This window comes from Capricornis sumatraensis, chromosome 16, assembly GCF_032405125.1.
Source record: "Capricornis sumatraensis isolate serow.1 chromosome 16, serow.2, whole genome shotgun sequence".
Taxonomy (NCBI): domain Eukaryota; kingdom Metazoa; phylum Chordata; class Mammalia; order Artiodactyla; family Bovidae; genus Capricornis; species Capricornis sumatraensis.
Window position 1 is genome coordinate 62,782,958 of NC_091084.1, and position 27,274 is coordinate 62,810,231.

The 27,274-nt window shown below is 38.1% G+C and overlaps 1 protein-coding gene across 1 annotated transcript in view; it reads left to right on the top strand.

Moving 5' to 3' along the window:
- DNAJC24 (DnaJ heat shock protein family (Hsp40) member C24) overlaps positions 1 to 27,274 on the top strand; it is a 78,112-nt gene that overhangs the window by 40,852 nt on the left and 9,986 nt on the right. The window contains exon 3 of the mRNA XM_068988503.1: positions 18,548 to 18,686. Coding sequence (XP_068844604.1) covers positions 18,548 to 18,686 — 139 coding nt within the window. The remainder of the gene's footprint in view (positions 1 to 18,547; positions 18,687 to 27,274) is intronic.

Here is a 27,274-nt window from a genome sequence, read left to right on the forward strand (position 1 = left end):
AGGCTTCCCTGTCCATCACCAATTCCCGGAGCTTACTCAAACTCATGTCCGTTGAGTCAGTGATGCCATCCAACCATCTCATCCTCTGTTGGCCCCTTTTCCTCCCGCCTTCAATCTTTGCCAGCATCAGGGTCTTTTCCAGCACTTAAGATAGTTTTACCCATATACACAACTAGTGTGATGCTGTCTGAATATAGCTATTAAAAACAGCTTCATGGAAGGGGTACATTTGAACTGGTGGAGGATGTTCCATTGGAGATAACAGCATAAGTAAGACATGGAAGCAGAAAGGTATGAGTGTTCGGGGGTGATATCTAAAGGTCTAGTCTAGAATGTGTAGAATGACAAGACTGACATGGATGGTGCATCTACAATACTTGTAATAGGTAAAGCTGGAATGGTAGGTGGAGTTCTTTTATTGGAGGACTTTACTTGTAAGCATAAAAGAATATATCTAATTTATTATGCAATCACTGGACAATTAAAAATTTCGAGGTGAAAAATGACATTGTCAGGGTTTTAAGTTAAGGCAAGTGAATTTGGAAGCAGGTGGGTGAACTGGAGAGCTGGTAGAAGATGAATGCTGGAGACCAGATAAAAGCTTCTGTTGAACTACATTTGTCATTTGGAATAGAAAGGACAATTTTTAGGTAGAATCTGGTGCTTAATGGGATGAAGAAAAGGGAGGTTACTCAGATATTATAGCTTGGATTATTAGGAAATGTATTTCTTTAAATTTAATCACTCAGCATTTATTCAGCTTGGTGGTAATCTTTACAGACAAGGAATTCAACAGGAGCAGGAACTACTTTTAGAGTCTGGATGATAAACTGGATTTTAGATGTGCTGAACTTGTAGTGCTAGTAAGGTAGCTTTGAGAAGGTATTTGAAATTTGGTTCTGTAATTCAAGAAAGTGTGAAACTAGAGATAAGAGCTAGCATCCTGTTAATGATACTGCTCATTGTTAATATGTGGAGAAAAACCAAAGTGCTATATCCTCAGGGGCCACCTTGGTAGACCAAAATATTATTGGCATGGTGATTTGGGGATTTATGTTTAATCAAATTTGCCTGGAGTCCTTTTCATAGTTACTTGTTATTTTTTATTTGCAGTCAATATTTTATTAATCAAAACAACATAATCACAAATGTATAGTAAAGGATTAATATATGATCTCCTTAACTTTTTGTTCAATTTAATGTTTAAGTATCAGGCTCTGGTAACATAAAGCAATATTTCCTTTTGAAAAGGAATATAAGAAAGACTCCCCAGGTAACTCAGTGGTAAAGAATCCCCTTCCCAGTGCAGGAGACGCAGGTTCAATCCCTGGGTCCAGAAGATCCTCTGAGGTAGGAAATGCAACCCACTCCAATATTCTTGCTTGAAAGATCCCATGGACAGACGAACCTGGCTGGCTAGAGTCCATGGGATTACAGAGAATGACTACGCTACTGAGCACCCCCTCACACACCTTTGTTTATGTGATCTGAAATATTACTTTATTGTGTAGTGGTCAATTTATCATAAAACTGTCTTGTGCATTCACTTTAAAGAAATGCCATTTCATTTCAACTTTATTTTGCTTGGTCAATAGAAAAGGTCATTTGGGGCTAATGTATATATACATTTTCACTAAAAACTGTTGCTAGAATTTTCACAAAGTGGTTTTTTTTTTTTTGCAATTTATGCATATTTCAGTTCTTTCCCTTTTCTCTGTGTTTTCTAATAGAAAAACACTTGGCAGTTTTGTTAAACCTACCAGTGGACACCGTTGCAGTGTTCAGTAGCAGAAGCATCATACAAATTATAATAACCCCCTCTTTAAAATAAACTCAGCAGGTTAAAATATCACTTAATTATTGTTCAGGTTTCATCACCTTCATCACTGAAGTTGGCATTTGTGCAAACAATCAAATAAAGAGGTTGGCATTTATGATTACTGAACAAAAGGTATCAAATATCAAAAAATTTATGACTTGAAACACTTAATATAATTTTCATTGTGGTGTTATAGGTTAACAATTGAGGAGTGTCACTCACTTGCCTCTTTTTTAAAATTCATATTTGGAGGAATGCATTTGTCAAGGGGAAATTTTTATGGAGCACTAATTTTCTGACTTGCAGTGAATTCTTTGTTTTAAGCATGCTAACAGTGTCCTTCTCAGAGCTCAGCATACATAATAACTGCCTGAAGGGTTTGGTGAGACAGATTCTGGGGTCCCCCTCTGCAGGTTTGGGATGGAGCCATCTTCTAATGAGCTCTCAGATAATGCTGATGCTGCAAATCTGAGAACCACATTTTGAATTGCACTGAGCTGACACAATGAATATTCATCGGATGGACTGTTGCTGAAGCTCCAATACTTTGGCAACCAATGTGAAGAGCGGACTCACTGGAAAAGACCCTGATTGGGAAAGATCGGGATGGCAGAGAATGAGACTGTTAGATAGCATCCTTGACTCAGTGGACTTGAATTTGAGCAAAATCCAGGAGATATTGGAAGACAGAGGAGCTTGGTTGGCATGCTATAGTCCACAGGGTCACAAAGAGTCAGAACTTAACAACTGAAAAACAACAGTGAGCTGACACAGAGTGACAGTCATTCTAGGATTAGTCATTTTGAAAGCGCTTGCATTTACTATATGGAGAAAATATAACATTATAACATTATAATGACCATGTGTTAACATTATTAGATTAACATGTTTCATGTTAATCAACCCATTGCCATAAAATCTCAGCTAGTCAGAATTGAGTCCATAATTAAAACATTAGTTATCAATTAGGTAGTTTATCAGTTAGGAAATAGATAGGCCATACCAATTCTGTTAAAAAATTATAGCATTTTCTGTATATCTTTTATAGTGTCATGAGTGATCCTTTATGTTTTATCAAGACAGGTTCTTAATCTTTTGTTTGTGTTCATTTTTCTCATCCTCAGCAAGTGACTTGGGGACTTAAAAAACACAGGTCTATATCGAAAAAATTTCCCCACATGTGTGGAAGTTACATAGATCATAAAGTTGTAAGTGTCAAGCCAATTGAGAATAGTAAAATAATACTTCACTAAAATTTTGGAGATAAACAGCTTTGTCCTGTTATAATAAAGAATCACAGAGAAACACTCTTCTAGGTTTTCTTAGTATTGTGACATGTTTATCATATTTTATTTTTGAATGCATTTTAGTTCTCTACTTAGCAATACTAAACTGTTAATGATGTTTTAAAGTTTTTTGGAGGTTGGCATATATACTTGAGAATAATAAACCTGTATTTCCATACACTAGAATGTAACTCAAACTTTTCACTAATTCCTATCATTCTCTTCATTCGTTTTCTATGTTTTTATTGTACTTTTCTCTCTTCAATATTGGAAGAAATTTCTAATTTTTCTTTTATGGCTTAGAAAAATTTGTTAAATTCCTTTTAAAACATTTAGACATTTGAAGGTATTTGTTTATTGAGATAAAGTCAACATATCTCAATAGAAAAATTCAGTCCTGCTGGTTCAGATGGTAAAGAATCTGTGTGTAATGCAGGAGACCTGGGTTTGATCCCTGGGTCTGAAAGATCCCCAGGAGGAGGGCAGGGCAACCCACTCCAGTGTTCTTGCCTGGAGAATTCCATGAACAGAGGAGTCTCGTGGGCTACAGTCCATGGGGTAGCAAAGAGTTGGTCCCAACTGAGTGACTAACACACATGGTCATCATACACTGAAAAATGCATGAATCTTAAGGGTTTAGTTTGGTGAAATTTGATACCGTGTAACTACCATCCCGAACAAGATATTGAACATTTCTATTTTCCCAGAGAATTCTCTTATGTCCCTTTCCAGTTAACTTACACCCCCCCATAACCTATTCCAACCTGGCAGCCAACTTTCAATTCTTATCACTGTATTTATTACTAGCTATTCTTAGGGGATTGGTTTTAGGACATCCTCCTGCAAAGTCACTTTAGTCATGTCCGACTCTGTGTGACCCCATAGATGGCAGCCCACCAGGCTCCCCCGTCACTGGGATTCTCCAGGCAAGAACACTGGAGTGGGATGCCATTTCCTTCTCCAATGCATGAAAGTGAAAAGTGAAAGTGAAGTCACTCAGTCATGTCTGACCCTTAGCAACCCCATGGACTGTAGCCTACCAGGCTTCTCTGTCCATGGGATTTTCCAGGCAAGAGTACTGGAGTGTGGTGCCATTACCTTCTCCGAGGACATCCTGAGGATACCAAAATCCAAGGATGTTCAAGCTTTTTATGTAAAATGGCATATCCAGAGATATGGAGGGCCAGCTGTATAGGTTTAGTTCTGCCTGAATTTGGATTTTATATCAGGGTAATCATATACTATGTATCCTTTATTCTTGTTTCTCTTCCCTAACGTAACGTTTTATTTTTACTTGTTTTTATTTATTTTATTCTTTTTTTGTGTGTTGGGGGGGCAAACTGGGGCATGTGGGATCTTAGTTCCTGGACCAGGAATTGAACCCATGCCCCCTACAGTGGGAACATGGAGTCTTAACCACTGTATTGCTAGGGAAGTCCCAACATAATGTTTTAGATATCCATCTGTGTTATTATTGACTGTATCAAATTTGTCTTCTTCTTTGTTGTTGAGGAGAAGGCAATGGCACTCCACTCCAGTACTCCTGCCTGGAAAATCCCATGGACAGAGGAGCCTGGTAGGCTGCGGTCCATGGGGTCACGAAGAATTGGACACGACTGAGCGACTTCCCTTTCACTTTTCACTTTCATGCATTGGAGAAGGAAATGGCAACCCACTCCAGTGTTCTTGCCTGGAGAATCCCAGGGACAGGGGAGCCTGGTGGGCTGCCTTCAATGGGGTCGCACAGAGTCGGACACGACTGAGGTGACTTAACAGCAGCAGCAGCAGTATTCCCTTATGGATATACTGTAGTTTATCCATTCTCCTGTTGATAGACATATATGGTTCCAGGTTTTGGCTGTTAATGAATAAGTGTGTTGGTACATTCTAAGTCTTTTGGTGAACATAAAGTTTTTATTTCTCTGAGGTAACTATCTAGCAGTGAAATTGCTTGACCTCAAGAGTAGATGTGTGTGTTTATAAGAAATTGTCAAATTGTTTCCTGCCAGCAACATATGAAAGTTCCAGTTACTCCATATCCTCATCAACATTTAGTGTTATCAGTCTTTTTTTATTTGAGCCACTCTATTAGGTGCTAGTAGTTTCTCGTGATTTTAATATATTTTTCCTGATAACTAATAAAAATGTTTGAGTGTATATTCATGTATAATTATCTATTCATCTGTCTTCTTTTGAAAAATGTCCAAGTTCCCCCCCTTATTTTTAATTAGTATATCTTTTTACCATTGATTTACAGAATTTTTTGTTTATTCTGGATACAAATCCTGTATTAGATAAATATTTAGACAGTATTTTTTTCTCTATCTGTGACTTGTCTGTTTATTTTCTTAATAGTATGTTTGATGAGCTACAGTTTTAAAATTGCCTGCAGTTTACCCATTTTGTTCATTATAGTTTGTGCTTTTTGTCAAAGCACAAAGATACCAAGGGACAAAGATACTGTGTTTCATTCTAGAAGCTTTATGGTGCTGAGTTTTACATTTACATCTAAGATTTATCTTGAATTAATTTTTGTATATGTAATGAGATAGAGATTGAGGCTAACCTTTTTCCCCATGGACATCCAGTTGTTTCAACATCATTTGTTCTATATTGTCCTTTCCCAATTGAATTGCCTTGGCACCTTTGTTGAAAAACAAGTGACTGTATATGTATGGTCTAGTTCTAGACTCTTCCATTCTATCAATTTGTATATATTTCTGCCAGTAATACATTCTTGATTACCACAGCTTTATTTTATTTTATTTTTTAATCTTTACAAAGTTGTGTTTGGTTTTTGCCATACATGCTGCTGCTGCTGCTAAGTCTCTTAGTCGTGTCCGACTCCGTGCGACCCCAGAGACATACCATAGCTTTATCAGAGACGGAAATGGCAACCCTCTCCAATATTCTTGCCTAGAGAATCCCATGGACAGAGGAGTCTGGTGGGCTGCTGTCCATAGGGTTGCACGGAGTTGGACACGACTGAAGCAACTTAGCATGCATGCATGCATTGGAGAAGGAAATGGCAACCCACTCCAGTGTTCTTGCCTGGAGAATCCCAGGGACAGAGGAGCCTGGAGGGCTGCTGTCTATGGAGTTGCACAGAGTCAGACACGACTGAAGCGACTTAGCAGCAGCAGCCATAGCTTTATATTAAGTCTTGAAATCAGGTGATACAAGTCCTCCAACTCTGTACTTTTTGAAGATTGTTTTGCTTGTTATAGATCCTTTGCATCTATTTTTAAAAAACCTTTAATTTTTTTGTCATGCCATGTGGCATGCAGGATCTTAGTTCCCAGAAAAGGGATCAAACCATGCCCTCTACAGTGGAAACACAGAGTTCTCACCAGTGAACCTCCAGGAGTCCCTAAATCCTTTGTTTTTCCATTTAAATATCAAAATCATCTTGTCTGCTTCTTCAAAGTGGCTCACTGCAATTTTTCAGGAATTGCATAAAATTCTTGTATCAGTATAGGAAAAATGGACATGATCTTCTCATCATGAACATATTTCTTTCCATTTTTTCCCCCTTGAGGCTATTGTAATTGATAATTTCTTAAACTTTAATTTTTCCAGTTGTTTGTTGAAAAATTTGCTGATTTCTTAATTTTGACTTCTTTGCTTCCAGGTGACTTAAGTTCTTCCAGTTTCAGCAAAATGCATTTTAATTTAGTACTGGTAGGAAATAGAAGTTAAATAAACTTTACAACGTTGATTTTAGTACATGCCTCTTCTTTTAGTTGAGTATCAGTATTTTATGTATTTGCTAGATGAGTGTTTTCCTCAGAGCCCCCTGTTATTTATAGGATCAGCTGGAATTTTTTTCAATATAAGGAAGTTCATGATGTCTTTTTGTGACTGTTTCTGGATTTTCAGTTAGTAAACCAGGAACTAAATCAGGATTAGTAAACCCTGAAATGTTTCACATTTTCTATCTTTCATTTGATCATTGAGTGAACGCAGTAGGAGTAGCTTTGGTTGGGAATGTTTGGCTGGTGGGATTCAAAGTAAAAATGAGCAAAGAATAAAATAAGACTCAACAATGGGGGAAAGTGACAGTAGTCTCTTGTGGTCCTACTTTGAATGCTTCAGCCTGCCTCTCATGGGAGGGCTCCAGTATAAAAATAGTAGGAAAAAAATTCACATTCACTGGGATCAGCAAGTCTTGAAACCTAATATCAAAGGCTTGGTTTCTGTGGTCAATAAAGAGTCATAGCAGTTACCATTGTACACAAAAAGTCACCATTTTATTAATAGACCTTTAATTGAAATATCTTTAGAAGTTGTGCTAGATGTATTCTAGTTTTAAACCGTAGATGTGTTTAGATTGTATATAATTTATTGTGGCTGCTGAAATAAATTACGACAAACTTAGTGGCTTTTAAAATAGCAGAGGAGAACAAGATGGCAGAGGAGTAGGTGGACGTGGAGGACATCTCTCTCCACGGATACATCAGGAATACACCTTCAGACACAGAAGTGTATGCAGAACACCAGCTGAGAGCGGACAGGAGTACCTGACCAGCGGAAAAGAATGTACAGAACCTCGCACAACTCACTAATGAAGGAACCAGGGGGAAGAACAGGAGTGTTAGTAGGACTGGACCTGCCCTCTGCGTGGGGGGTGGGGGTGTGGAACTGAAGCAGGCATCTGAGCTCCACATCGGGGCAGCTTTCTGAGTCAGAGGAGAAACATTTAAGGCTGAGACTGAAACAGCTGATCTGTGGCAGCCTAAATGGAATGAGAATCAGACAGTCCTTGCCGCAGCCATACATACCCTGGACAGGGACGCGGGCCCCCTGGAAGGCGCAGTGGCTGGGAGCTGGAGTTTGGGGATTATGGAGAGATCCCAGGACAAGGGCTGCTGTTAACTGTGGAGAGATGGATCGAGGGGATGTGAGGGAGGAGATTGTGGTGGGAAATGCCTGTGGAGAAAAGCCAGGCAGCCATGGAAGCAAGGTGATACTGCTGAGTCATGCATAGGGGCTGGAGCCATCACCATATCCTTTCTCTCTCCATACCTCAGCATCAGCAGCTGAAAGATAAAGAGGCAGGCCCATCAAATGCCTGAGGCACTCAACTGCAGAGTAGGACCTCACCCAGGGTGCCCCTTTAAGTGCCTGATGTGCTGCTCTATATGGTAGGACCCCAGCCAGGGGGGTACCCCCTCTATGTGTCTGATGCACGGAACATCAGAGAAATACCCCAGGCAAGGGAGCCCTCTAAGTGCCTGAATGGGTGCAGCTAGGGAGAACGACTGGCCAAAGAGGCCTTCTGATCACCAGCTACAAAAAGCCTGAAAAAAGACTGATAGGGCCATCACTCCTGCAGTGGAGGCAGCCTGTGTCCCTGCACACTTGGTGCCGCCAGGATCCCTGCATGCCAAGCAGCTGTGCCACCTTCACACTCAACTGTCACTGGGGCAGAGCTGCCACAGGTAAAAGAAGTCTTGGGTCTGTGCACGCAGGGTCGCTTTGGTAGTGTCTGACTCTAACCCTGTAGACTGTGGCCTGCCAGGCTTCTCTGTCAGAGACGGGTGTTCTCAAGGCAAGAATACTAGAGCGTATTCACCAATACTGGTTGCCATACCCTTCTGCTGCTGCTGCTAAGTCACTTCAGTCATGTCCGACTCTGTGCGACCCCATAGACAGCAGCCCACCAGGCTCTGCCGTCCCTGGGATTCTCCAGGCAAGAACACTGGAGTGGGTTGCCATTTCCTTCTCCAGTGCATGAAAGGGAAAAGTGAAAGCGAAGTCGCTCAGTTGTGTCTGACTCTGAGAGACCCCATGGACTGCAGCCCACCAGGCTCCTCCGTCCATGGGATTCTCCAGGCAAGAGTACTGGAGTGGGGTGCCAGTGCCTTCTCCGCCATACCCTTCTAGAGCACTACATTTCCTGCTGCCCTAGCCACCAACCCCCCTGAGTACCTGGTGCTGCCAGAACCCTGCAACCCAAGCAGCTGCACCACCTCCACACCTAGCCCTCACAGGGGCAAACCCAAGTCCTCCAGGGCAGCCTCAGGAGCAAACCCTAGTGGACGACCCACTTGCAGAGGTGGAAATAAAACCACAACTGAAACCCAGGGGCGGTCACTAAAGAAGACCCAAAACCTTCCCACCAGCTGTACAAGCTGCAGATTAAATCCACACAATCAACTAGGCAGATTCTGTGTCTATAGAATATATAAAAGGTCACTGAGAACTCCCACAAAAGAAAATGCACTAGTTCTGATAGCTGTGGACACTGGGGGCAAGAACACACAGGAGAAGGACCAGATTAGAATCTGAGCTGCCCCCACAGCAGGTTCAGAGACCAGCACAGTGTTGGAGGGCATCCTAGGGAGGTGAGGTAGACTGACTCCCACTGAGGGAAAGGAATCCTGACAGCAGTGACTCAAGAAAAACATTTATTATTCTTATGTTTTGACTTGTTCTGTAGATGCTTTTGGATTTTTTTCTTTTTTATTACCCCCTCTGTCGTAGTTGTTGACTTTATTACCCCTATGAAATCTAATTAAGCTTTTGAGCTGTGTTTTTTTTTCTGTCACATTTTTTATTGTTGTTATAAACCTCTGCCTCTATGTTGGACTTTTGTAGTTCTGTGGAGTTTTGCTTTTTTTTTTCTTTTCTCTTTTTTAATTTTTAACTTTTTAAATTATTATTTTTATACATTTATTCCTTTGTTTGCCTTTCCTACTGTTCTTTTCCCCTTACAGTTATTCTTTAATGTATATAAATCTTCTTTATCTACTTTTCTTTCTTTCCTTTCCTCTCAACATTTTTTTAGTTTTATTTTCATTGCTTTATTCCCTAATTAGCACCTTGCTTTAATTTTGTTTTCCAGTTTGTGCTTTAGTTAGTTTGTTTTTAACTGGTAAATATAATTTTTGATTTACTTTGTTCACCAGGTCAACCTACTGTACTTTTTTTTGTTGTTGGACTGTTTTCACTTTGCTCATGAGTGCATATGTATATGTGTGTATCCCATTATTTTAATTGTTGTTTGCCTGATTTTGTAACTGCCATTTGTCTGGGGTTGATCTTTGGTTTCTCGTTTTTGGATATTTGTTTTAATCTTACTTAATACCATAACAAACCACTTGTGGACTCTTTGTTCCTGACCAGAGATCAAGCCCTGAGCCTTTGGAGTGGGAGCACTGACTCCAAGACCCTAGACTACCAGAGAACTAACCCTAAGGAGTAGCAAATAGTGAGAACTCACACAAAGGAAACCACTTGAATCCAAGACCTGGCATCACCCAACCTCCAGGAGCACCCTGTGTAGTTTCCTCCTCTAAACAATGAACAAAGCAAAAATACAAATCCAATCATCAGCAGACAGGAGCACCACCTCACTCAGCCTTGCCCATCAGAGGAAAAACAAACAAACAAACAAACAAAAACTCAGCACAAGTCTCACCCTATCGGAAGCTTACACAAACCACTGGACCAACCTTAGGAGGGCAGAAACCAAAAGGAAGAAAGAATTCAACCTTGAAGCCTTGGAAAAGGAGACCTCAAACATAATAAGTTAAAAAAAAATAATAACGAAAAGGCAGAGGAATATTACATAAATGAAGGAACAAACTAGAAACACAGAAGTCCAAATTAATGAAGAGGAAATAGGCAAATTACCTGAAAAAGAATTCAGAATAATGGTAGTGAAGATGATCAAAAACCTTGAAAACTAAATGGAGAAAATGCAAGAATCAATTAACAAAGACCTAGAAGAATTAAAGAATAAACACACAGAGACAAACAACATAATTACTGAAATTAAAAATAGAAGGAATCAGTAGCAGAATATCTGAAGCAGAAGAGTGAATCAGTGAGCCAGAAGATAAAATGGTGGAAATAACTTCTGAAGAGCAGAATAAAGTGAAAAGAATGAAAAGAGCTGAGGACAGTCTCAGAGACCTCTGGGACCATATCAAACACACCAAACACACATTCAAATTACAGAAAAAGAAGAGAAAAACAAAGGGCATGAGAAAATTTTTGAAGAGATTATACTTGAAAATTTCCCCAACATGGAAACAGAAATAGCCAGTCAAGTCCAAGAGGCACAAAGGGTCCCATACAGGATAAACCCAAGGAGAAACATGCCAAGACACATATTAGTCAAACTAACAAAGACTAAACACAAAGAAAGAATATTAGAAGCAGCAAGGGAGAAGCAACAAGTAACATACAAGGGAAACCCCAAATGCTTAACAGCTGATCTTTCCGCAGAAGCTCTGCAGGCCAGAAGGGAATGGCAGGATATATTTAAAGTACTGAAAGGGAAAAATCTACAACCAAGATTACTGTATCTGGCAAGGATCTCGTTCAAAATTGATGGAGAAATGAAATGTTTTTCAGACAAGCAAAAGTGAAGAGAATTCAGTACTGCCAAACCAGCTTCACAGAAAATATTATACGGACTTATATAGTCAAGAAATACAACAGAAGAAAAAGATATACAAAATCAACCCCAAACAGTTAAAAAATGGCAATAGAAACATATCAATAATTACTTTGATATAAGTGGATTAAATGCTTCAACCAAAAGACACAGACTGACTGAATGGATACAAAAACAAGACCCATATATATGCTGTCTATAAGAAACCCACTTCAGACCTCAAGACACATATAGACTGAAAGTGAGAGGATAGAAAAATATATTCCATGCAAATGGGAAGCAAAAGAAAGCTGGAGTAGCAATCCTCATATCAGACAAAATAGACCTTAAAATAAAGATTACAAGAGATAAGGAAGGACACTACATAATGATCAAAGGATCAATATAAGAGGAAGACATAACAACTGTAAATATCTATGCTGCCAACATAGGAGCACCTCAATCCATAAGACAAACACTTTAAAAGGAGAAGTTGACAGTAACACAATAATAGGAGGAGACTTTAACACCCCACTCACACCAATGGACAGGTCATCAAAAGAGAAAATTAATAAGGAAACATGGGTCTTAAATGACACATTAGATGGGATGGATCTCATTGATATCTTCAGGACATTCCATCCAAATACAGAAGAATAAACCTTTTTCTCAAGTGCACATGGAACATTCTCCAGGATAGACCACATCTTGGGTCACAAATAAAACCTCAGTAAATTTAAGAAAATTGACACTGTATCAAGCATCTTCTCTGACCACAATGCTATTAGACTAGATATTGATTATAAGAAAAAAAAAAACTGCAAGAAGCACAAGCACATGGAGATCTAAATAACCAACAAGTTACTGAAGAAACAGAAAGGGAAATCAAAAATTTTCCAGAAACAAATGATGATGAAAACACAACTCAAAACCTCTGGGATGTAGCAAAAGCAGTACACAGAGGGAAGTTTATAAGAAAAACATAGAATAGACAACCTAACTTTACACCTACAACAACTGGAAAAAGAACAAAAAATAAACCAAAATTAGTAGAAGGAAAGAAATCATAAAGATCTGAGCAAAAATAAATGAAAAAGAAAAGAAACAATAGTAAAGATTAATAAAACTAAAAGCTGGTTCTTTGAGAAGATAAAATTGGCAAACCTTTAGCCAGACTCATCAAGAAAAAAAGAGAGAAGAATCAAATCAGCAAAATTAGAAATGAAAAAGGAGAGGTTACAACAGACAATGCAAAAATACAAAGGATTATGAGACTATTATGGCAGTAAAATGGATAACCTGGAAGAAATGGACAGATTTTTAGAAAAGTTCGATCTTACAAGACCGAACCAGGAAGAAATAGAAATTATGAACAACCCAATTACAAGCACTGAAATCAAAGCTGTGATCAAAAATCTGCCAAAAAACAAAAGCCCAGGACCAGATGGCTTCACAGGAGAATTCTATCAAACATTTAAAGAGCTAATGCCTATCCTTCTAAATCTCTTTCAAAAAATTGCAGAGGAACACATCCAAATTCATTCTACGAGGTTACCATCACCCTCATACCAAAACCAGACAAAGACAACATGAAAATAGAAAACTACAGGCCAGTATCACTGATGAACATAGATGCAGAAACCCTCAACAAAATTTTAGCAAACAGAATTCAGCCACACATCAGAAAGCTCATACACCATGATCAGTTCAGTTCAGTCACTCAGTCGTGTCCGACTCTTTGCGACCCCATGAATCGCAGCACGCCAGGCCTCCCTGTCCATCACCAACTCCCGGAGTTCACTCAGACTCAAGTCCATCGAGTCAGTGATGCCATCCAGCCATCTCATCCTCTGTCGTCCCCTTCTCCTCCTGACCCCAATCCTTCCCAGCATCAGAGTCTTTTCCAGTGAGTCAACTCTTCGCATGAAGTGGCCAAAGTACTGGAGTTTCAGCTTCAGCATCATTTCCTCCAAAGAAATCCCAGGGCTGATCTCCTTCAGAATGGACTGGTTGGATCTCCTTGCAGTTCAAGGGACTCTCAAGAGTCTTCTCCAACGTCACAGTTTAGAAGCATCAATTCTTCGGCGCTCAGCCTTCTTCACAGTCCAACTCTCACATCCATACATGACCACAGGAAAAACCATAGCCTTGACTAGACGGACCTTTGTTGGCAAAGTAATGTCTCTGCTTTTGAATATTCTGTCTAGGTTGGTCATAACTTTTCTTCCAAGGAGTAAGTGTCTTTTAATTTCATGGCTGCAGTCACCATCTGCAGTGATTTTGGAGCCCCCCGCCCCCAAAATAAAGTCTGACACTGTTTCCACTGTTTCCCCATCTATTTGCCATGAAGTGATGGGACCAGATGCCATGATCTTCGTTTTCTGAATATTGAGCTTTAAGCCAACTTTTTCACTCTCCTCTTTTACTTTCAGTTGGGTTTATTCTAGGAATGCAAGGATTCTTCAGTATATCCAAATAAATCAATGTGATATAGTATATTAAGAATTGAAAGATAAAAATCATGATAATCTCAATAGATGCAGAAAAAGCCTTTGACAAAATTCAGCACTCATTTATGATTAAAACTCTTCAAAAAATGGGTGTAGAAGGAATCTACCTGAACATAGTAAAGACCATATATGATAAGCCTATGGCAAACATTATTCTCAATGGTGAAAAACTGAAAGCATTCCCCCTAAGATCAGGAACAAGACAAGGGTGTCCACTTTCACCACTGTTATTCAACATAGTTCTGGAAGTCCTAGCTACAGCAATCAGAGAAGAAAAAGAAATAAAAGGAATCTGATTGGAAAAGAAGTAAAGCTCTCACTGTTTGCAGAAGACATGATACTGTACGTAGAAAACCCTAAAGATAGTATCAGAAAATTACTAGAGCTAATCAGTGAATTTAGCCAAGTTACAGGATACAAAATCAATACACAGAAATCACTTGTGTTTCTATATACTAACAATGAAAAATCAGAAAAAGAAATTTAGGAATCAATCCCATTCACCATTGCAACAAAAAGAATTAAATATCTAGGAATAAACTTAACCTGAAGAGACGAAAGAACTGTTCACAGAAAATTATAAGACGCTAATGAAAGAAATCAAAGATGACATTAACAGATGGAGATATATTCCATGTTTCTGGGTAGGAAGAATCAATATTGTGAAAGTGACTATACTACCAAATGAAGTGTACAGATTCAGTGCGATCTCTATCAAATTACCAATGGCATTTTTCACAGAACTAGAACAAAAAATTTCACAATTCATATGGAAACACAAAAGACCCCAGATAGCCAAAGCAGTCTTGAGAAAGAAGAATGGAGCTGGAGGAATCAACCTTCCTGACTTCAGATTATACTACAAAGTTACAGTCATCAAGACAGTATGGTACTGGCACAGAAATATAGACCAATGGAACAAGATAGAAAGCCCAGAAATAAACCCATGCACCTATGGTACCTCATTTTTGACAAAGGAGGCAAGAATATACAATGGGGCAAAGACAGCCTCTTCAAAAAATGGTGCTAGGAAAACTGGACAGCTACATGTAAAATAATGAAATTAGAATACATCCTAACACCACACACAAAGGTAAATTCAAAATGGATTAAAGACCTAAATGTAAGGACCTAAGTATAAGACCTAACTATAAAACTATTAGAGGAAAACATAGGCAGAACACTCAATGACATAAAGCAACATCCTCTATGACCCACCTCCTAGAGTAATGGAAATAAAAACAAAAGTAAACAAATGGGACCTGATTAAACTTAAAAGCTTTTGCACAGCAAAGGAAACTATAAGCAAAGTGAAAAGACAACCCTCAGAATGGGAGAAAATAATAGCATGAAACAACTGACAAAGGATTAATTTCCAAAATACACAAGCAGCTCATACAACTCAATGCCAGGAAAAAAAACAATCCAATCAAAAAGTGGGGAAAAGACCTAAACAGACATTTTTCCAAAGAATACATACCAGATGACTAGCACATGAAAAGATGCTCAACATCACTCTGTATTAGAGAAATGCAAATCAAAACTACAATGAGATTATCACCTCACACCAGTCAGAATGGCCATCATCAAAAAGTCTACAAACAATAAATGCTGGAGGGGGTGTGGACAAAAGGGAATGCTCTTGCAGTGTCCACAGTGTTGGTGGGAAGGTAAATTGATACAGCTGCTATGGAAGACAGTATGGAGATTCCTTAAAAACTAAGAATAAAACCACCATATGACCCAGCAGTCTCACTCCTAGGCATATACCCTGAGGAAACCAAAATTGAGAAAGATACATGTATCCCATTGTTCGTTGCAGCACTATTTATAGCCAGAACATGGACACAGCTTATATGTCTATGGACAGATGAATGGATAAAGATGATATGGTACATACACACAATGGAATATTCCTCAGCCATAAAAAGGAATGCATTGAGTCAGTTCTGATGAGGTGGATGAACCTAGAACCTATTATACAGAGTGAAGTGAGTCAGAAAGAGAAAGATAAATATCGTATTCTAACGCATATATACGGAATCTAGAAAAATGGTACTGAAGAATTTATTTACAGGACAAGCAGTGAAGAAACAGACATAGAGAATAGACTTATGGACATGGGGAGAGGGGAGGAGAGAGTGAGATGCATGGAAAGAGTAACATGGAAACTTACATTGCCATGTGTAAAGTAGATAGTCAGTGGGAATTTTTTGTATGGTTCCAGAAACTCAAACTAGGGCTCTGTATCCATCTAGAAGGGCAGGAGATGGAAGGGAGGTTCAGGAGGGAGGGGACATATGCATACCTATGGCTGATTCATGTTGAGGTTTGACAGAAAACAACAAAATTCTGTAAAGTAATTATGCTTCAATAAAGAATTATAAAAAGTAAAATAAAACAGCATAAATTTATTGTTTCACAATTCTGGAGGCTAAAAGTCCAAAATCAGTGTAATTGGGGCACAGTCAAGGTGTTGGCAGGGCCCCCGCTCCTCTGGAATCTCTAGAGGGAGAATTTGTTTCTTGTCTCTTTTAGCATTTGGTGGCCGCTGTGGCCTCACCACTCCAGTCTTTAAGGCCAGTGTTGAAGTCTTTCTCTGCACAGTCTTCATACCACCTTTCCCTCTGTGTGTCACGTCTCCCTCTGCCTCTTTCTTACAAAAAACACTTTGATGATACTTAGGACCCACTTGGGCAGTTCAGGATAATCTCCCTAATCTTTAACTTAATCACATCAGCAAAGACCCCTTTTCCAAATAAGATAACATATACAGGAACTAGGGATTAGGGCCTGGTATCCTTGGGGGCTGTTATCACAAAATGTATTGTCTGTTTTAGACCTTCATTTTTGTTCTGGAACTTGCTATCAAAGCAGGTTGGACTGAGGCTTTTAGCACCCCAAATGACATACTTATTTTCTTGCTATAACTGTCGTTTTTAATTGTCTATATCACAGTGTAAGATTTATTCCATTCTGTTAGCACAACAGATCTAAAAAGCTTCAGATCATGAATTCCTTATTTAAAATAGTAGATGATGAATTATTTATTTAAAATAGTAGTCAGGAAAATACCAAATTAGTGAAAATAAATTGTGCTTTGACTCTCATAGAACTGATTTATGACTCAAAATTTAGTGATAGCGTTTAGTTTGGGGCAGCTGGACACTAATTCTTTTGTAGGGCTTGCTTTCTTGGTAAATGATTAGGTCCAATGTTTTCTGTTCGTTGTACCAACCACTGTTGGTTTTTCTAGTGGCCTATTAGAAATTACCTGTATTCTAGTCTATACTTAAATGATACAGCTGCTAGATTAAGGGATTTCTCTAGGGCCTTACTCAATGCTTATGGCATACTGAGATTGAGATTTCACATGTAAGTATATGTTAGATGTGTGCTAGTGGTGTATTTGAGCATGTTGCATGAAATAACATTGATTCATACCAGACTTGTTATATATATAGATCATCTTTACGTGGTATAAGAAGGGTTTGCTAGAGATCTTAATATAGCCAACTCTATTTTGGCTTTGGTACATTATTTAACATCCTAACTTTAAAGATGGATTAAACTTCAGTGTGGGAATAACTTTTATGAGGGTCATTTAATAAATCATGGCCTAAAAAAGATGAAACAATAAGCCTTAGCTTCCTTTTCTTTAATCATTATATTAACTAGCTTAAATATTTAAATACTGATAGCTGATAGATTTGGACATAGGGAATGAGGAAGAGAAATAGTTAGCCAAAAGAAAAATGGAAACTTGATTCTGTTTGCTCTAATAATCTTTGTCCCAGCATGCTTGATGTTCACTAGTTCTTCTGGGCAACCGAACACCACAGTAGCTTTTTCTCTGCTAGTGAGGATCATCAGCAGTGTGGAGAAGTTCAGCATGGAAACAAATGTAAGAAAGATTTACTAATGAATTAATTTGTATTCAAATGTTTTGTTGAGTTCTTGAAAGTTGTTTCCTACAAATTTAGCCTAAAACAACCATTTTTCAAGAAAAATTTGTGTTTGGGGATTTATAACTTTCAAATCTTCAGGGCTGAACCAGAAGGTGAGAAGTGTTTCATTTTAAAAAGTGTAATTGTGTGATTTCGAAAGAAAAGCTAGTAGTGCATGGTGATGATATTTGCAGCCAAGCACATTTTATGAGGAGAGCTTCATACTCTGCAGAGTTTGCACTCTTTCTCTGTCATGTCCTGCCCGTCTGCATGTACCTATTTCTATTTGTGTTAGTCATCCTCTCTAGGTAAATTGTCCATGAGACCAGTGATTCCATCAGCAAATTATCCAGAAAATGCTGTCTTTGCACGTTGTGACAGGTCATGTCACCAGTGGATTTATAGCTACTCCAGTGCTCTAATTAACCTGGCAGTTGTCTCCTGTGCCCAACACTGTAGTCTCATTGCTTGGAATCTTAGTTTTCATCTTCTCATTACCATCTCTCTTAAATATGGCTCAGATTTGGATTTGTTTTTTTTGGTAACCTACCTCCCCCAACCCTCTCTACTCATCACCTGCCCTTATTTTTGATTGGCAGTATCATCCAGATAAACAGAGTGCAGATGCGCCAGCAGGATCAGTGGAGGAATGTATACAGAAGTTCATTGAAATTGATCAGGCATGGAAAATTCTAGGGAATGAAGAGGCAAAAAAAGAGTATGACCTGCAGCGACGTGGTAGGTACTTATGGTAAGGAGCCCAGCACACTGGCAACTCTGAAGTGCAGTCTGCAGCCGCTCCTGGGGAGCGCATTCCAGCATTTACACCAAGTTATTATTGCCTCCTTTCTCCTCCCCTCCATCATTGTTTCTAATTATGCCCTATTCTTAGTAGTGATTATTGTGTATCCATTGAGAAATTAACAGAACTACTAGGATGTGGCTTTTTGTGAAGCTGTGAAAGCTACTTTTTCTAACTAATGAAAAATGTTTAATTATATATTCCTAATGAATATGTTTTTATGTTTAAAAACTTCCTTTTTATTAAATTTAATTATGTACTGATTAAAAATTTAATTGTAGTACTTTTAGGATTATCTACTATATAAATGACAGTCTAAAGGAAAATACAAAGGATAACATCATAAAGCACTCTTGGCTGTCTCTGAGCTTATATTAGGCTAGGTTTTTATGATTATCTCCTGTATAGATGATATTCCTTATAAGATGGCTATAAATGATATTTTAAGAATGTACATTTCCTGAGCAATTTTAAAAGTCATTTCTTTTGTGCATTTTAGAAAATAGCTTCTTAAAACAGTGACAGGCTCTTGTGAGAAAGAAAGGGAGAAATGTAGGTCAGGTTTGTCACACATGGACTGCAGTTACACGAAGTGATAGGCTGTCTTTCAGCACTGGCCTTGGGATAGGAGTCCCCCAGCCTTTCCTCTGAACCTTCAATATGCACCCTACATGCTAATGGGAGGAGTCAATAATCAGCCACGGCCTGTGGGGAAAACACTCAGTTGCACTCTGCCATAGCGCACCAGGCTCAGCATTGACTCAGATGTGTTGATAAAAGCTCATGTCTCTGTACTTTATTTTATTGAATCTTCTCCCATGGTCTGCACTGGCACACCATCAAACTTAGCAGAATGATCATAAGGCTCCTGTTACTAAGGGTATGAAAATTTGATTTGAGAAATAAGGCTTTATTCTTGAAAACACAGCATTACAGGTTAAAGCCAACTTGTGATGCCTTTGTGTAAAGACTTCATGAGCAATTTGCTTACATACTGGAGTATTAGTTCTTAATAGTGACTTTCATAATACTGATCATCTCTCAAGATGATTAGTATTTACTTTTTAAAAAATGTTAAAAAACTGACAAAGGTGCCTTTGCAGTGAGTCTGGATTAATTTTCAAATATGCTTTGAATTTTGGGTCCTCCTTCTATCTAATATATTTATGCACATCTTTCAAATATTGCATTTCTTCCATAAATGTTTGTACTTCTGGCAGAAGAAGGAATGTAGAAGTGGTTTCATTTGAGGGTGAATTCTATCCACAGATACACCTTTTTGACCTTGGTTCACATAGTAAAATTTCTATGGAAGTGTTGAAATTAATAAACATGAGTGTGTAGTGTGTGAGAAGTTAACTATGTTTCTGAAGTGACCAAGTTCTGCTGGGGATGACAGTGTCTCATGATGCTTTGCACATGCTTATCAGTCCTTATTCCGGGGTGCTCATGTGCTTAAGGTGAGGATGGTCCACAAACCTGTATTGTCGGGCATGTAGGGTGTGCACTTGCTCTGCTGCTCTGCGTGTTTGCTGCTCCACAGCTTGTTACTGTTAAGAACCTATCTGAAACTGACTAGAAACCTACTGTCAACAGAGGAAGAGCTAGGGAGAGATCAGAAATTAAAAAATATTCTCTTTTGCTCTAGGGCATAGGGTGGGGAAGATGAGAAATGGAGAGAAAAAGGGAGCAGGGTTAAACATGAGCAGTAGAATTACATGAAGTAGGGTTTAAGAAATTTTGGAAGAACAAATAAGCAACATCCTCAAGTTTTTCTCTATTGCCTTTAAGAAGTCTTTGGAAATGTGGATTTCTTTTGAGCTTTGAGTCCTGGGTGTGGAGGTTTTAATGGAAGCAACTCTAGCCTACTGTATCATAGGAGATTCTTGTAAATCATTGATAAGGTCACAGCAAAGTTCAGACAAACCAAATACAGTGAGACTGAGCTTGATTAGGATGAACAGGCAGCTCTTCTGGGAATTTCTATATATAATGCCTGTCTGCTTGCAGGCGTTTCAGGTGGGTGAGCTATGCTGTGACAGCGGAAATACACATTTCCATGACATTTTAGTGCCCAGACCCAGGTACTGAATGTTTCCTTTATTACCAAAGCCTCCTCATGGTGCAAATGCTTTGTTTCAGTTTTAAATTGAGATTGACTTGCTGTTTAGTTAAGAAATAGGAGTTATCTTTGGATATTTGCATGATTTGCTGTTTTTAAGCCTTTCATACTAGAGCTGTTTTTAAAACTGCAAATAAACCTAGTCTAGAGCTGTTTTTAAAACTGCAAATAAACCTAGTTTTGTATTGTCATTTCTCTTCAATACCAACACTAATTTTTCCGTCTTGACCCATCTTCAGTAAATGGCTCCTCAAAAGAAGGAAATGAACTTGAACTTCTAACACTTAGGATTTAGATTTGGTAGAAGGAAAACCTTTGAGAGTGATAATTTGCTGAAGACCAGGATAAGTTACCAAGAGAGAGAAAATTTGTTATAACCAGGTCAAAGCACTCTTTTTTTCTGGGTCACCCCCTGGGGACATGGAAATAGCTTTGTTATACAGGATTCTTTTTGGATGTAGTTCATTGTAGAACTTTCTTTTCATAGGGTGTGTTTTAAATATATTTGTTTCCTGCCCTCCACTAATGTATAGTATAAAATAAATTTGAGTTCTGTGTACTTGGGACGGAGACAGAGGTGTTTTGTTGGCTGATGTTGAATACTTTCTTGTATTTCACGGCTCAAAGTTGGCGCTCTTTTGTAAGGAAAGCCTCATATATTACCTGCAACCATTTATTTCTGTAAAAGATCATTTAAAGGGGCCCTTGGAATCCATATCTCTTTGCTTCACAAAAGAAATGATCAAAAGGAAAACTCTGGGATAGATAACCTAAAGAAAATTACCTATATTTTTTCTCATATCATTTCCACTTCTATACTCTTGGTTGACATTTTAGGGCAGTGTTGGCCAGGCTGAAGAAACGCAGGCCTAGAAAAAGATGAGTAATATTCAGTTCCCAGATATTACAGATTTTGAAAGCAGGGTTAACTAGTGAATTTAATCAGTTAATTTCAGTTAGACGTATTTATCGTATTGTTTTTAAGTATGCTTCCAGAGACTGCTTTCCACGTTCCCTTTGACAGGCATGTAGTTATTCAAGGTTAGTCTTTGCACTCCCAGCAACCAGGTGAACACTTTGGAAAATCTCTTTTAGGATTTATAAAATGTTCACATGAAAATACCTGTTGAACAGATTTTTGCACCTCTATAATTCTTGTGGGGTATTTTCTTATATATTAAGCATGTTTAAAAGCAGGTCAGAAGGGCATCATAGGAAAAGAATAGGGATCATGATTCAGTAGCTTTGTACCGTGAGTCACACACATTTCTGATGCCCCGGTGGCTCTTCTAGAGAGACACAGCTTATGCTTAGGTTACTTCACTATGATCTGAAGAGGAACAGACCTTCGTTCGGATGAAGTCAGTCAAATTAAATTATGTTGTAAAAAAAAACACAACAGATTGTGTCTGGAATCCTTGGTAGTATATTATTTTACATTAAGATGCATCTTGGTTCTCTGTTAGTGAATTATTTCGGTGAGCTAGAGCCTTCACGCTACACAACTGGGCTCTGACGGGGATTAAGCGAGACATTGTAAAGTTAATGTCTTTACTTGAAGCTACTCTCTCCTTACCTAGGTAGAAAAAAATCATTTCTGGTATTACACAATTCACTTCATCTATTTATTAGGATAAATGTTTGAGAATAAATCTTGGACCAAATGAGGAACATACCTTAAAACCCTACCATCGTCTATGCACCAGAGAACTGAATCAACATGGAATTTCTTAAATTTAAAATAAATTTAAAATCAAGTTAACACTAAAAACTAATTAATTCCATAAGAAGGGAATTAATACTTTTAAATGTAGATAATGCGAATTTGGGTTCACTGTTTGGAATAATAACCTAAGGCCAGTAGATATTTATATAAATTATTTGCTAAAATTGACCCTTATAAAATACTTGTATTAGTCAGGTTCCACTTATGGCTATATCAGTATCTCCATTTGATTTTAGGAATTTGAAAATTGGTTATAAAAATGTGCTGCAGGTAAAACTTGGAGATAAGCATCAGCGGGCATGTTTTTTTTTTTTTGGTGACTCTTTCTGGGAAAAGTAAGTATGTGAAATGATGCAGAAAATCCATCTAGACAGTTAGGGACTGGCCTTTCTTCAGAGAGAGAAGATAATATAGATAAAACTTTCTGTGAGGGTCCCCTTGCTTCATCTTATTTGTGACAAGAAGGTGAGTGTTCACATTGTTACTTTTATTTGAATACAAATAACTGCTTTTGTAATTTCTCAGTGATCTTGAATAAAAATTTGGCTACTTTCAAATAAAGCTATAGAAACCTCTGGGCAAGACTGTAGTTATACTCCTGTAATACTTGGACATAATGGGAAGTTCTAATTTAATAACAGAGAAAATGTAGGGCTTTAGGAAGTTTGTTTCTCGTCTTTAATCTCTTTCCCAATTTCTACTCGAGTAATTGACCCAAATGAAAACAATGGGTTCAAAACCGAGGCTGGGCCCACCCTTCCTATTGCTTGTTTTCAACACTCAGACTTGAAATCTTTGCTTCGTGTTACACTCTGATTACTTCTAGTTTGCTCAGTATATAACCAATGAGTTAAAAATGAAGGTTGGCATTTCTTTTTTAATGTTTTCTTTTTTTTTTTTTCCCTGTAGGTGATCTTTTTATTCTCATAGCTACCACAGCAATCCATGCCCGGATTATAACATACACTTACACTATTTCCACAGCTGCTAATTGGCTTTCTCCAAAAGTCATTTTCACTTTGATTGATTGAGCTTTCTGTATTCTCACTCTTGTTTAAGAACATGTATAACTATACCCACTCCCTAACACAACCGATTCACCTGGAATTTAAATGGGACAGCAGCTTTCAAGTTTGACCCTAGTTACTCTTTCCAACCTCATCAGCGATCACAAACTTGATGTGAATCTTCTCGCCATCCATTTGGGGATTCCCAAATGCCTCTGCTTATGCTGTTCGTAGTTTTACTCAGAACACCCTCCCCTTCTGCTTCTTCACAGCGTGTTCTCTGTTCAAGATAGCAATTCTAGTCCTACCTCCACTCACACCGCCCCCCATCCCCAAGAGAAGCCTTACTTGACTTTCTAACCTACTGTCATTATGTCTGACCTCTGAATTTAATCCGCAAATTATTTTGATACCCCCCCCCCCCATGGCGCCTATCTTTCAGTTCTGTTTGATGTTCTGGAAAGACTAAATAATAATTTGGACAGTGTCTTTGATAATAATGGATCAGTTTTAATGGTACTGACAGTAGTAAAGTACATAAAATTTCTTAATACTGTTACAAATCCAGACAAGGTCAGAAGTGGCAGCCATGCTACACTGTGGTACCTGAGGCTCCCCCAACTGCAACAGTTGAATCATTTTCCTATGCTCTGTTACAGACAGGTGAACACAAACATTGTGAGTTAATAAGTTAAAATAGCTGCCATTTGTTAAGCACTAGAACTATGGCAATTGTCTTTGAATCATTGCTTAACAACCTTGTAAGGAAGATATTAGTATCTGTTTTCCAGAGGAGTCTGAGGCTGAGTTATTTGACAAAGGGCACATAACTAATGATTGAGGGGAAACTCAAAGCCCTTCTCTGACTTTAATCACTGTGCTGGGTTGCCAAGTCTTGAATAGGTGTGTACAGCCTACTGTTTTAGTTCCAAATAATTAGGAATGAGGCAATTTCAGGGTCAGAGTGAGAGGCCAGGCTTAATTCTGCTGCTGTGTTCTACCTTTCTGTAGTGAAACATGAAATTCAGTTTCCGGATTCATTTGGTACCTTTCATTAGCACTAGGTGTATGTTCAGTTTGTGAAAGCTCCATAGCTCAAGTGCATAATTAAGGCCCAAGTTTGTAGTTTTTCATCAGTATCAAAAGCCTTGCAGTTGTGACTCTTTAATTTCATCTGAGAAAGAATTATAGAGCTTTATGATTTAATGAGCAGGTTTCAAGTTAAACATTGCCTGATTCTGAGTCTCTTACCAAGACAGAGACTGTTCCAAGAACAGTGACTATTAAGGGCAAGAAACAGATTTTCTTCAAGTTATTTACTATATGAAAAATGATTTTTAAGTGAAATTATTTTTAAGAAGGTGATTGTTTAAAATTATTTGGTTTTAAAGCAGCAAGATACTGAGTTTAGATCTAACCTAAAGGAAAATACTGCTGTTTGCATTTACCACACTTGATGGCATCTGTCAGTTGGAAATAAACTTTTAAGTATTTAAAATGGCATAAAAATGAATACAGTAAACCAATTGCTAAATAAGAGTGTTCTGGGGACTTGCTCACTTGAGTAACACACAGCAGTCCCATACTTGAATAGTAGGGAGAGAGTTACATTTAGACTGGATCTTTTGGTCAGTAGTGGGTTGAATGGTTGAATCAGATTGTTAGATATCTCATCCATAAAGTTAAATTCTTCTTCGTGGTAGCTTTTTGTTGCTGTTATTTATTTATTTTTACTTATTTATTTGAATTGTAGCTATAGTTAGAAAAGGTTTCCCGGGATTAGGAAGTGTAATTATTTAGGCAGCAAACAAAGAGCTGTTTTAGAAATTTTACTATCATTAGGAGGAAGTTTTAAAGGACTGGAATTCCATTGTCTTGTAAGAAGTAAGAAATATTTATGGATTCCCAAATGGAGCTGAAAAAAACCTTTCCTCTTTTAGAAAGTTGTGAATGACCCAGCGAGAGCTCTAGTAAGCTTTACTGAACCAAGCTGCTAATAGTTATTTAATGTTATTCTTCAGTGTGAAAGAATCTCCGTAGATTTTCCTTTTAATCTCTTTGAATTGCAGGCTCATAAACCTCTCTGATGAGTCCTGCCAGTGTTTTCTTAGATCCCACTGTTGAGACAATGGAGCCACAGAATTCTTTTACTTCTTGTTGTCAGACAAATCCAATAGAACACAAGGTCAGAAGGGCCTATACTTCTAAAGGTTGAAAGATTCTTTTCCAAGTAACCACATAAATTATTTGATTTTATCATTACATTGGTAGGGAATCTCTATTTAATGATAGTGCTCTGTTTTCTACATGTAAGTAAATCTGGAAGTTTTTCTTGTCTCCATATTTGCCTAAGCTTTGTCAGCACAGTACTGGGTTTGAACAGACCTTAATGTTCCTATATATATACCTTAGAAAAAGCTGAATCCATTCACTTCAAAACAATCTGCAATCACGTAGTGTCACTGGACTCAAGATGGAGTTCACCAAATGCCAGGCAATGTGTCTTCTTTCCAAAAGACTGTTTATTGTTTTGTTTTTTTAAGTTATTACCATATTGTAGCTAAGATTCCAGATTAAAATCTTGGATCTATCTGTTTGTTTAATTAAATCTCTTTCTGAGTCAGTTTCTGTTTTCTCAACATTTTTAGTAGTGTCTTATATGAAGGAGAACTTTGAGATAGGATTTACATTTTCAGATACATATTATATTTCATTGTAATGAGCAAAAATATTTATAATATGTAAAACTCAAAAGAAAACAAATTTATGTCTTCTGCAGATACAATGCATGATTAGTAGATAATAATCAAAGCTAATTACAGGGTTCCAGTGAGTTAAGGGCTAGGGAGGAATTACATTTTCTAATTATAACTACAATGGTGGACAAGCAGAGATCATTGTTTAAAAAAGGAAAAAAAAACATTGGTTTTGTTAGTGCTCCTTCACTGTAATCCTAGTGTGGGGGGTACTGTTGCCCCATTCCCTGGACACCTGCCTCTTAACAAAAGGTCGGGATCTCTTCCCTCCCACCCCTCCCCCCCATTTAGATTCACCTTTTCCTTGTGTGTACCCCCTCTGCTCATTATACAGTTCTCCAGGGATCCAGTTTTCCTCTGACTTAATCACCCCCAACCTTTTTCAGAAGTTGTTAGATTATGGTCTTTTCAAAGGATACACAGTTTCTTATGGCGCTCTTTACTTCTCTCCCCTAAATTTTCTCTCCTTATTTCTATTTTAAATTATAGCCATTAGAGTTCTAACACACTACCTAAAAGTTTATTGAAGTATATCATACATCCTGAGAAATGCACCAGTCCTAAGTGTACAGCTTGATGAATTTTCAAAGTAAATACAACCATCTAATAAGCCAGCACCCCCAGAAGGTGACTCCTTCCAGTCACTGCTCACTTTCTCACGCCCAACACCACAGGATAGTTTTACCTGTAAAATTTCATATGATACAGAAATCAAACAGTTGCAGGTACCCTCCACTTTTCAAAAATCCGCTTTATGCTGTTTTGCTTTCATGAGAGTAAATCTTCACTTAATGGAAATAAAGAGGATGTTCACTTTTATGAAAAAAGGTGAAAAATGAAAATAGTGTTCAACACTTGCTTTTCTGTGAGCCCCTTAGAGAGGCAGCATGCACCCTGAGCCCCGAGCAGCCAG